Genomic DNA, 12,934 nt, shown 5'->3' on the forward strand with positions numbered 1-12,934 from the left:
TATTAATTGTACTTCTATACTACTATTATGAATTTGAAAGTAACTTTGTCTGTCTGTCTAATTGTCGCTTTTACAAGACCAAAACAATGAACCAAATTTGATGAAATTTGTTGACAAGCAAACTTGAATTCCAAGAAAGGGCTTGGGCATGGCATTTCCCCCAAATTGTTCCCTAATGCAATGGAGGATATGTTTCGGCAAACGTAGTGTAGGACGTCCTCAGGCACGGTGGAGTGACGATATACGCAAGGCGGCAGGCAGGAGCTGGATGCGAGTAGCCGGAGAAAGACCACAGTGGCGTGCACTTGGAGAGACCTATGTCGAGCAGTGGACGGGTACGGGCTGATGATGATGATGATGATGATGATGCATGGGCTACTTTTTTGCCTAACATATGATAACCAACCCACAAAAACGCGAATGAGCCGCGGGCGACAACTAGTATTATATAAATCTGGAAAAGATAATACTCAACTACGCTGGACATATTGTTCCATAGACTGGGCAGAAATAACTGCACTCGTTTTTCACCCATTCGTGTAATCCGGTTATATATTACGATAGGAGGGTAAATGCGATATGACGAGAAATGATGGACACTTTATCAATAGTTTTATTTTACTTTAAATTTCTAATACAGTAGTACAGTAACAGCCTGTAAATTTCCCACTACAGGGCTACGGTCTCCTCGCACATTAAGAAGAGATTTTAGAACGTATTTCACCACGCTGTTCCAATGTGGGTTGGTGGGATGCACTTGTGGCATAATATCGTTGAAATAAGACACATGCAGGTTTCCTCACAATGGATTTCTTCACCGCTAAGCACGAGATGAATTATATACACAAATTAAGCACGAATATATAGTTGTGCTTGCTTGTGTTTGAATCTGAAATCATCGGTTGAGATGCACGCGTTCTAAGCGCTAGGCCATCTCAGCTCTTAATTTTTTTTTACAGAAAATTTCTAATATAAGACCTAAATTTTTAATACTACTCCGTTAAGTCTATTTTTATTTAGGTTACATTGGAATACATTTAATACCGTATTACCATACGCGTCAAAATCTGTTCGTCATGAATTAGAATCATGCTTTTAACATTAACAGTAGCAATTGATATTTTTGCTTACTGCTACTGTTAAATGTAATTGTTATCCATAGATTTATGCTTCCTTTTGACAAATCTTACCGATAGTTTCATTACATACATAGTCTATTAAGAAATAGATACACTATCTGATTAAAACACTAATAACCTTGTAGGACGATATTATTACTAACACAATGATCATAAACATTTGTTTTATGGCTTTTCAAAATAATTCATATCATTTGATTGTATCGTTATATAAAAATAAATACGTATATTTGAATTGAGCACTCCGAAATGATTATTTTAGGTTCATTTAGCAGTATATCATAAGCCTGAATAACATTCAGATCATTAAATAGTAATAATAATACCAGAGTCTGAGCCTCAATCCTTTCTGTACATAAAAACACTTGTACTTATTTTTGTATACCCACACATTTGTCATGAATATGTTTTAATATAATTTTGTTTCTAACAGTTGAAATGAGGTTGGTGATGCCTGGCTGCGTGGGTGACATACGCAGTATGCCCACTTTTCGGGTATTGATGATCATAACTGCTATGGGGCTATACTTGACGATGGGTAAGTAATCCATATAATAATATGTAATGTATATTATACTTTTTATATAGTAAAATTTATAATGTTACCAGTTTAAATGCAGTATAGGTACATACCCAGGGCCGGATGTAGGGAAGGGCACCGGGGCAACTGCCCGTGAACTCCTTTTGAGGGGGGCCCTAACAAAGGAGATTCCGACGAGTTAATAAATATGAGGATATCGTCAAATAACAATAATGTTACTAATTAATGATTAAGAAGTTACTGATTGAAAGTACAATATTCGAATTAATTCATAATATAATTACTAGGGTCTCTACCTCTTGCTCCTTTGGGCTCCCAGGTCTTTAAATCCGACTCTGTACATACCTATCTATAAAATGCTATTTCATCTTAATCTTTCAGACGTTTGAATTAACTCAACTAGAATGCCTTGTCAGTACATTAACTTCCAAATGTTCATTAAAATTAAATTGATGTTACTAAAGAAGATTTTAATTGATGTACCAATAAACTAATTAATGTTAAATAAATGTATTAAAATCGCACTTAAGAACTATTATGTCATCTCCATAAATCCTTTGATATGGTATATGAAAGTGTACTGTTGATAGTCTTTTAGACGCGTCCTAATTTAATTAGTCTTTAGTCCCAAGTCTAACATCAGTTTGTTTTCAAGGAGCGTCTGTCTTCCAAGCCCTGGAAGGTCCAATTGAACGAGAAACTGAAGAGAACATGGCGAAGCTCAAGATGGATTTCCTTAACGACCATCCTTGTCTCTCAGGTTAGTTTAAATATATTATCTTTTTTATTTTTATCATTAACAAACTATATTCAGCTATTCTAAGCAAAGATACGATTAAGGTTGAATTTAGTAAATAATATGTAAGTAAAGTTACATTTCTTAAACATACTTAAGCTAGGCGTTAAGCTTCTCCACTAAAGAAGAAGAAATGATATATAGATACTTGAAAAATTCCCTCTGGGCAAAGGCTCTTTGGTGAGGAGGTTTGAAGGTTGTACCTCAACGGGATTGTTATGATTTTAAATCACTAACATCGGTTTAGATTCACGTGACCATAATCACTGGGCCATCTTCTTAAGAAGAAGTTTTCCAGCTTTTTCCTTCACTAAGCTTTATTTCTAGTAAATACAATTGTAGTTGGTTTTTCACCGTCGAACAGTTGATAAATTAACCTGAGCTTAACATTATAACTCAGAGGTGCTCGGTTTCGCAACCTGTGTCTTCAATTTATCCACTTATTGCTATGTATTGCCGCAACTACACTTACAATAAAGATAAATAATATATATTTATATAAGTGTATAATTAATCGGATTTAGTACTTACAACAATTTAAACGATTAGCAATTACTTAGACAAGACAGATCCTACCTTATGTTCGAGTTTTTTTGAAAAGATTTTATGAAACGTTAAATAAAATATCCGAAAGTACTTATCCAAATTTTATAGCGGTGTTATTAATTTATTGCCAGTTTTAACAAAGTGTGAATTAATAATCTGAAGTAAGCAGAATGTGGCATCAATAAGTGATCTTCAATTTGTGTAAATTATATATTATATAAGAAAATATAAAAACAATTTGATTAAAAATGTACGTATTTTATCTAAAATATATGAATATGTTTAATTCATCCAAATCGGTCTCATTATTTTGGTCACAGTCAAACGTCCTACTTTACAAGATTTTAATAAGAGTCTCATGCCCTGTGTATTTAAATCTTGTCAGTTAAATTCGACCCACTTTTCCATGCTTAATTGAGTTGATATTTTGCACACTTGTTTTAATTCAACTTGTACAATAATAATTTGAAAGGTGCTGTGCCATTGATGTTTCTAAATGAATATAATAAAATTTCATCAAAGCGCGATACAATGTCTAAATAAATTACTAAGTAGCTGCATTAAGGGATAATAAAGAAATCTTTTTTTTTGTTACTAGATATATAAACAACATTACAATTTAAATAACAAGAATGGGCGGTCTGAGGTTCATCAAAATTCAAGAAACTATTTCAAATTTCGAAATAATTGTTTGTGTCTGTTTAACGACTTAATTATACGGTACCTACCTACTTGTTTTTTTGTACAGATTCTCTCTTTCTATAGAGCTTTGTGCATACCTACATATAAAAAATAATATAATTTAGATTGCATTTAATACATGTTTCAAAAATTATTACCGTTAATTTATGTAGGTTTTTTTAGAAGGAAGCTCGTTGATTTTTTTCTTATATTTACGTAAACCAGTCGTTAGTTTTGTATTTAATATTCAATAAGATATAAAGCTAGATTGTACAATATTCTTGGTTTAATATGTATTAAGATATTGAAAGAAATACTAATGACAACTAGATATTATGTTTAGAGTGTTTTTTGGACGACGGTTTTCTCTGAATGTAATCGAAAGCTTATTATTTGAAATGTGAAATAATGTTTAGTATTTTAACATTAAAACTGCACCGATAACGCGATAACGAGCAAGATCGTGGCCTGCTGTGGTTTGCTGATAAAAACTATTAAGAAGTAATAAACTACCAAATAAATAATTCGAATCTTTGACTGTTTATTATAAAACATAACTTAGTCATAAAATTTATAATTAAGCATTGCTACTAATTAGATATATTAATTACATAATAATTATATATTAATGAGGTATTAAACTGTATCCAATAAGTAAACAATATTATTTTGCAATAATTGAACCAATTTCAGTTGTTATCAACTTAACTACGTATCATTTAACTATCACAACGATCATTTACTAAGTACTCAAATGATGCGCAAGCGCATCCCGATAACTTTTTAATCGGTTACCGTCAACAACGTTCTCGACTTCTCCCTTCAGTCGATATTCGGTCGCGGCGCGTAACGGTCACGCAGTTCATTAAGGCTATTTGACTGCCATATATATTTTTTAATTTAATCAGTTTATCTAAAATGTATCAAGATGAAATCTAAACTGCTTTTTAAAACGAAAATCGAATTTTTCGCCTTGTTCTTCGAGCCTAATCATCCTAAGCGTTTTTTTAAGTACAGTTGACCACAAATCCGGCGGTGCCGGGTTTGGAGCTTCGGTTCGGACATTTATAAAACGTTTTAGATACAGTTTCGGTACGGAAGTTTTATACTAAAAGTGACACTTTACTTATTGAAATATGATCGCTTGTTTCTAACATTTAAGTGTAATTTGCTCTGTTGAACGTTATAAAAATATCAATTCGGTAAAAGTTATTTCGAAATCATTGTTTTAAGTGTAATACGATTTTTGAAAATCAACTTCAAGAATCCTAAAAGATGGATAGGCCGAAGTACCCTCGTATTCACTCTTACGGCAGCATGAGTTCAGCGAGAAGTGATGACGACATGGTGGTCCACAGCCAACTATTCCCTTATCCCAAGAAAATGATAGTAGAGAGAGAAATCCTTTACGAAGAAGAAAATCCACCATTCCAACCATTGCTTGTGACGAGTAAAATGTTCGGGAAATCTAGATTCACGTGTCTCTTGGTCATGTATATAGTGTTCTATATCGCTTATCTTCTATCTGGTGCTCTGGTATTTTCGGCCCTCGAAACACCCTTGGAGAACCAAGTCTTACTGGACGTGATACGAGCTAAACAAGAATTTACTACAAAATATCCAACTGTTATTGGTAAGCAATTTGAAATTGGAATTTTCGTAAACCGCCTTAATAATAAACTTTCAGTGACAGCATTCCTACGTGAGCAGATATTTAATTAACTAATCTAAGTCATCACACGATGTTTTAAATGTTCTCGGTATTTCAATTATTTCGTTCGTTTCGTTTCTAATTACAAGATAAGTATGAAATTGTTTTATTCATTAAGATAATAATTAAGTCAAAGGTTAATAGCTTTCTGATTATCCAGATGGGAATACCGCCTATAATAATTACATATGTCCAAGTTGCAATATACACGTGCAATATGTTTTAGATCATTCTTAATATAAAGTTAATTTGTTTTGCAATGACAAAACGCCGCGTTTGGTTGAAAAAAAAAACCTACTTTTGAGTTTTTACATATATATCAAACTTTATGTATAACAATAAAATATTAATACAAATACAAAGAATCTCATCAGGGTATGAGATTACATTTTATTGTTCGATAGTTCTAGTGCCAGCGATTCTAGAATCAAAACTAGGTTCGAGACAGACCAATGATGAAGTTCGCTGGTGTGATTGGAAGCACACATTTCTTATAGTTAATGTATACTAAAATTATGATCGCGAAAGAACTACACCCGTTAAGTTTAGTAGAGTTACTTGTTATTAGGGTTTTGTGCAAGCCCGTCTTGGTAGGTGTAACCCACTCATTAGGGATTACCTTCGGACAGCAATACTTGTTATTGTTGTGTTGCTTTGAAGGCTGAAAAGCCAGTAGTAAGACTGGCTTAGCCTTCACAGGCGCAAGTGACGACATATAACACGTTACACACACACAAAACATAACATTTTAGTTCCCAAGGTAGGAAGCGTATTGAAAAACTAAGCAACAACCACAACCTGTAAATTCCCACTGCTGGGCTAAAGGCCTCCTCTCCCTTTTCGAGGAGATGGTTTGGAACATATTTCATCATGCTGTTCCAATGCGGGTTGGTGGAATATATATGTGGCAGAATTTCTATAAAATTTGTCACATGCATGTTCCCTCACGGTGTTTTCCTTCACCTTTACGACGTAAGGAATGGTTAATATTTCTAACAGCCCCAATGTATATGAACTGTGGTGACCAATTTATATGAAGTGGAACATTTTCCGGTTCGCCTACCTATTACATAAAAAAAGTTGTAACGGCTAAATATTTTAAATTATGTATTTTGAAATAAGGTATGTTAATTGCTATAATAATGTGGAACTTGTGAATGACTGTTATTCTGTTAACCAACTTAAAACGTAAAATATGAAACTCCAGTTTTTAAATAATGAACTCGCTTATAGTATTGACTCGTATCTTTCGCCAATTAAATAAAAAAAAAACACTTTAAAATATCAGTGGCATTGAGAAGACATTCCGTAATTAATAGTACCTAATTTATAGCCTTTAAAAATTTATCTATTATATCCAAGATTTGATGTGCCTCGCTATTAAAATTACAATGTATCCGGTATATATATATCTATATTCAATTTAATCCTTTAACCTTTTTGTATCTTGATTTTATTATGTTTTTATAGATTATATATTTAATCTAAGCATAATATTATGTATAATCTTAATATAAAACACATAAAAATTATTCGTGAAAATTCATGAATAAAATATTTCAAACAGGTTATGGATTAATATATAATTTTAGACAGATTAGATTGGATTTTTCTAGAAATGTCAGTTGATTGAAAGATGATTCAAAATATTAATATAATTGGTATTCCAAAACCGTCTTTACTTGAAGATAGGGCTTTGTACTAATCATACATTATATTTCTATATTTGTAATAAGACTTCCACAGTAATAGAAATACTTTTGATAATAGTAGAGCTAGTCATGACTTTAATAAAAAAAATACAATTATGACGTCATCGACTAACATTTTTTTAAAACATTGTAAATCGTTTTGTATAGCGAAGTATGATTAATTTGTGAGTATGGGAGATGTCTGTGTGTATGCGTGTATATCCAAGAAAACACAACCAGTTATTTAAATATACATATAATTTAAGTAATATATTTATAAATAACGTGAGAACAAAACAAAAACTTAACTACAATGATTATATCGCATAGAGTAACATGTAAAAATCTACATATATTTGAAGGTAGTTCTTATAGTATAAAAATAGTTTCTGTTCAGTAATATTTTTAAGTAATTGATCAATTATGCTAAGGTGGAAAATAATGTTTATGACATTTTTTTACGAATTGTAATTTTTCTTAGTTTCTCCTCTAAGACTTTTGATAATTATAGTAATGTTAAAAACAATAAAAATAGTTCTCTTAATTGAGTTATTAATCTTGACTTTTTGAATTATTGCCTTTTTATTTGACGAACATACTTAAAAAAATATTTCGATTAAAATTAAAACCAAATTGACCAAAAGTAAGTCATTAATGCTTTCCTTTCAACTTTTACAACACGAAAAAAAACTTAAAAAAACAACTTTTGAACCAGTTATAACCGGTTTAATAGTCATGATGTTTTCGAATTATTTTGAAGGGAAACTGGTATCCACTAACTGATAATTTCGTAACAAATCTTTAAAACTTCTGACCTTACGTATACTTTAAATAAAATTTGAATGTTTTGTTTTTGTTTACAAAAATGTAATAACGGTAACAGATTTAATAAAATGTTATGCCTACGTAGCATTTTGAAATAACTTTTTGTAAGCCTAAAAAATATCTGTCTGCAATGATAGGTATTACATATCCTGCGTATATGTTATCTTTCTGAATTTGTTTTTTTGTTAATGTATTAATCATTTCTCATGAGACTTCCGTTGTTATAATTATATGTATGTATTCAAGAAGAAGACTACAAAAAAATAAACGTATCCATAGCGTGCTTTGATTATATATGTATAATTAAAAAACATTCTGCTTATGAAGGCCATAGCAGCTCTAATTTAGATAAAAAAAAAATCAATAAATTATATAAGCTACCTACGTTTTAAAGAAAAAAATATGATTTTTTAAAGTACGTTTGTAAGAAGTACTCCAAACCGACTCGAGTTTTCAAATTTTAAAGTAGGTGCAGAACATACCTTGTTATAAACTTCCACATTTAAGTACTTTTAAATTGGAGTGAGTTGAGTAACTTTTATACGTACAGCACCATTGTATGTTGGAAGCAAGTTAAACAAAAACTATCTGGTATATTATTTTGAGGTACTTCGCATCTAATTCTATTCGATAGTTTGAGGCATTTATGAAACTTGTAAATAGCTAATATACTTTTTTTTAACTTTATATATATATATGTACCTAAGTACAGAACTATCATCAATATTATAGATACAATCAAAGCTTGGGAGCATACGACTCATTTTAGAAGCATAAATAATTCAAGTCGCACTTCATTCAAAATCTATCAAAATAAATTTTTAAACATTGACAAATACATATTTATATTAAAATATTAAAAAAAAAACGAATAAATTAAATCTTTGATTGTGAAACCTAACTTGCTTGAGTAACAAAGCAATTTAAAAAAATATGCCACGTAATTTAAGCGAGTTTTACATTGTTTTACTTAGTATTTAAAAAAGTATCTGAAGTAACAATTTATATTTCTTTCCCTTCACTTACCTACCTATTCCTTGATATTTATGACTAAATAAAATATATATTTTGGGTCTAAGACATAGTTTGATCTTACTTATCGTAACTCGAATAAGAAAGATCAATTTGTTCGCTTGAAATAAAATGGTTCAGGTGGAGGATCGCAAATCCTCCCGTTATTTGACGCAAATGGCGTCGAAGCGAATAATGGAAGCAATCTTAGAATTTAATACTAAAAGTAGAAGTTCCATCGTTAAAATGTAACCAAATATTATTTCGTATAATAGTAATTTAATAAAATTAGAAGTAGACAGCTTTTTGTACAAATATCGTGAATCAAAGGTGGTCAAACCCTAAAAAAAGTAGATTAAAATAACTAGCCACCCGCCTCGGCTTTGCGCGAATTTAATAACTGCAATGATGTTGTAGTAAACATATGTTATTAACGCGCAAAAAGTGATGACTAGAAAACGTCCTAATTGGAACGTTTGCCTTTAGTTGTTTTACGTAGTAATACGTTATAATATACATCATAATTGCGTAGTAATACGTTTTGCGTAATTAAAACATCTAGTTATCCCTTTTACTTATTGTTTTTATCAAGCTTTACTTTTTACTTTTAACGAAATGTAAGAATAAACTAAAATAAACGGTCCCCGGCGCGGCACACTTTTTTCTGTTGTTTAGTATGGACATAACATATCTGTTTATTAGAATATCATTGAATAACTGATATCAAATAATCCTACAGAATTTTTTTATTTACGACATTAGAAACTTCTAAAAATATCAGTATTTCTTTACTATAATGACTATGTATTATATATAAACCTTACTCTCGAATCACTGTATCCATTAAAAAAAATTCCCATTAAAATCCGTTGTGTAATTTTAAAGATACATACATAGGGACAGAGCGATAAGCGACTTTGTTTTATACTATGTAATGATGATAATAATCATATATATCATATAATGGGAATATATCCCATTGGAACTAGTGTAACTGTCATACATATATACTTGTATTTATTTGAGTGCTTTTGTGTATTATTTTCGTTCACAAAACCTTTTTTTTTTGTTGTCGTGACTATTGTGCTCAATATTACGTTGGGTTTGAAATTAAACCCGCCCGTACTATGTAGGTATATATGTTTTGTCTTGTACAACAAAGAACACAACAAAAATATTTGTTATTATAATAGTTGTATTTATAAAAACTTGTTTATAACTTTATACTAATGTCAAATGTATCGAATAAGTGATTGGTGAGCATCAGCGTTTGTTGATCAAGTTTCTTTCGTTTCCTATCCTTATCACACATTTATAAATGTATATTTTTAGAACCAGAAGTAGGAAGTAGGTTAACCTCTAAAACAATTATCTTTAATTTATAATAACAATCAATCTACCATAAAAGAAAAACATTTAGTCTACAACACAAATAACCATCAATAATCACATTACACCGTAATAATTATAATTGCAATTCTCAATGTGTCAGCTACAAATCTCCCGCCTTTTTTTTTTTAAAAGGGAAGTTGTATGACTTGACGCTGATGTTGCTTGTTTATTCCAACAATATTTATCAAACAAGGTATCCCATACGTCTTCGCTCGCGTAAACATATAAAAGTTTTTCCTTAGAGTTCAATCTTGCTTCATTACTATTAAGATTTGGCTGCGAAAAAGCGATAATCAGAATTACTTTCGCGTTTATTATACTGGTATAGATAATCCTATATCTATAACTCACAACGTAACTTGAACTTGTATATCTTTGAAGATCATTCCTCTGTCATCTAGGGGCAATAAGGGATAAGATGTTTTAATAGCTGGTTGTAAGTGTTAGGCTAACAAAATGTACAACGAGAAAAAAACGATATTAGTTTATACAACGTAGTCACATCGTATTTATACAAATATACATTGACGTACATTACGATGTTATTAAATTGATCTTGTTTTTATTATCATGACAACATATGTACATCAGCATGTCATTATAATAAACAAATAAATGATTATTTACAAATATCACTACAACTTTAAATCACTTAAGCCTATACTAAAACTTTGTTGCGAGTGTTGTACAAGAACGATTTATGTATCAATACAATCGGTATACCTTACTTAGCTTGATCATTTGTTATCCCAATTCGTATATAATCATTACACAGTTATAAATTTGTATTATTTATATTACTTTATTTTTAATCTATCAAAGAGCATAATATCCTAACTAATATTATAAATATGAAAATAAGCGAATTAGTTGATCATCAGGAAATTTTGAAAACAATTTGTTTCATTCTAATTTTGCTATTTAAACTACAGTAAAACCTCATTTGTTAAGTACATCGTATTGAATTCAATAATATTTTTTCGTTCGTGTTATTATTTATATTGCTATCTATGGTCCATATCATGCACCGAGTATATTATAAAAGTATTTGGAATATTCCATTCCATGAATACTTCCTCAAAGTGGTTGCGTAATGTTCCAATCAGCCACACCCCCCATTGCACTCTTAGCCTGACCCGGCGCATCTCATTGTTATCTGAGTATGACTTACTGCTGTGATAAGTGACCGCCATTTTAGTAATTGTTGTAAAATATGATATTGTTTCCTTTATTATTTAATAAATTTAATATGAATAACATTTATGTGAAATAGACTGCCCCCAAGATACCTACTAATAGAATTTGTTTAAGTTATCTCTTTGAATGATTCACATATTTATCGGAATATTTAAGTGGTTGATAAATATAAAAACGGACTGTTTGATCAAACATTCTAAAGTTCTTTTAAAGGTCATACATTTTATGATATATATAAATAGATACATAGTTATATATGTTATAAATATATTTTTATTTATTCTTATTATTTACCATACAAGATTAATTGTTTCAGTCTTAAAATAGTAGGTCTAACTGCTTCTAAATGCTTCCTGCATTATTATACAAAATGCATGTGAATTTCTTATAGAGCGGAGATGAAATTAGATTAGAGAGGTTTTTTTTTCTAAATCCATATCCTAAAAGGATTAAATTGGGATGGATCATTAAGTTTGTATGTAAATTCTTCTGTTACTGGAAATAAACGAGAAAAAGACGTATGCTTATAAGTAAAAGACCAACGTAACAGTCTTCTCCAATGGCTTGGGATTTGCTGTCAAGTCCACGACTAGCCCAATAACATCATAGTGCCAACCGCTTTTCTTATCTCGCGGTACTTTTAAAACATATCTGGTAACAGCTGCGTTAAAGGCCAATGACTTCAGCTGCGCTTCGAATGTTCAACTATAAACCACAGAAACATTGAGGTCAACGTTACTGAAATGTATAGCCAAATATTGAATTTCTGCGGTATAGTACTACTAAGATCACTATACTTAAAGCAGAGTAAAACGAGTCAGCTCATGGTAACCACCTAATAATATAACACTATAAAAAATAAACAGCATTGCTTTCATCGTCGATACGCTTCCAACTAGAAAACCAATATACATTTTTTTTTTCTTTAGTTAAAGAGCTTTGTCACCATGTGTGACTATGTCGATCTGTTATTTAACATTACATACTTATTTCCTTAACCTAAAATACTTGTTAGCTAACTTATACAATGCTCTAGCTTCAACACTTAATGGAAATGCCAAAAAAGTCATACAATCAATTATATTCAAATCACTAATATTAAATTGAGTAGCTATAGTCATCCTATATACTTTGTGTACATACGTACAGCTGACTGTTATATTTTAATTAAAGAATATTAATTCTTTAGACCCTTCGTAGCGTAAAATATTACGAGTGTATTGAGACTCGTCATCGGTACATATATCACCCGCATAAGTATTATATTAATCTATTTAAGGATCGTAATGCTTGATGTAGCAATCAATGAGAATGGCTGCTATCTGGGTCAATAATCACAAGTAATGTGCTGGATAAAAAAGATTAGTTCCTTACTTTGGAAGTAGAATCTAAATCACGAACCGG

General features: G+C 30.7%; 1 protein-coding gene across 2 annotated transcripts in view; it reads left to right on the top strand.

Moving 5' to 3' along the window:
• Window positions 1–12,934, top strand: part of LOC124543703 (potassium channel subfamily K member 1-like) — a 47,086-nt gene that overhangs the window by 22,368 nt on the left and 11,784 nt on the right. The window contains exons 2-3 of one of the 2 annotated variants that reach the window (XM_047121974.1): window positions 1,573–1,677; window positions 2,336–2,440. In XM_047121974.1, the coding sequence (XP_046977930.1) occupies window positions 1,578–1,677; window positions 2,336–2,440 (205 nt within the window). In that variant the 5' untranslated portion in view covers window positions 1,573–1,577. Of the gene's footprint in view, window positions 1–1,572; window positions 1,678–2,335; window positions 2,441–4,517; window positions 5,337–12,934 lie in introns of those variants that run through there. The other variant, XM_047121973.1, reaches the window with a different exon arrangement.

This window comes from Vanessa cardui, chromosome 3, assembly GCF_905220365.1.
Source record: "Vanessa cardui chromosome 3, ilVanCard2.1, whole genome shotgun sequence".
Lineage (NCBI taxonomy): Eukaryota > Metazoa > Arthropoda > Insecta > Lepidoptera > Nymphalidae > Vanessa > Vanessa cardui.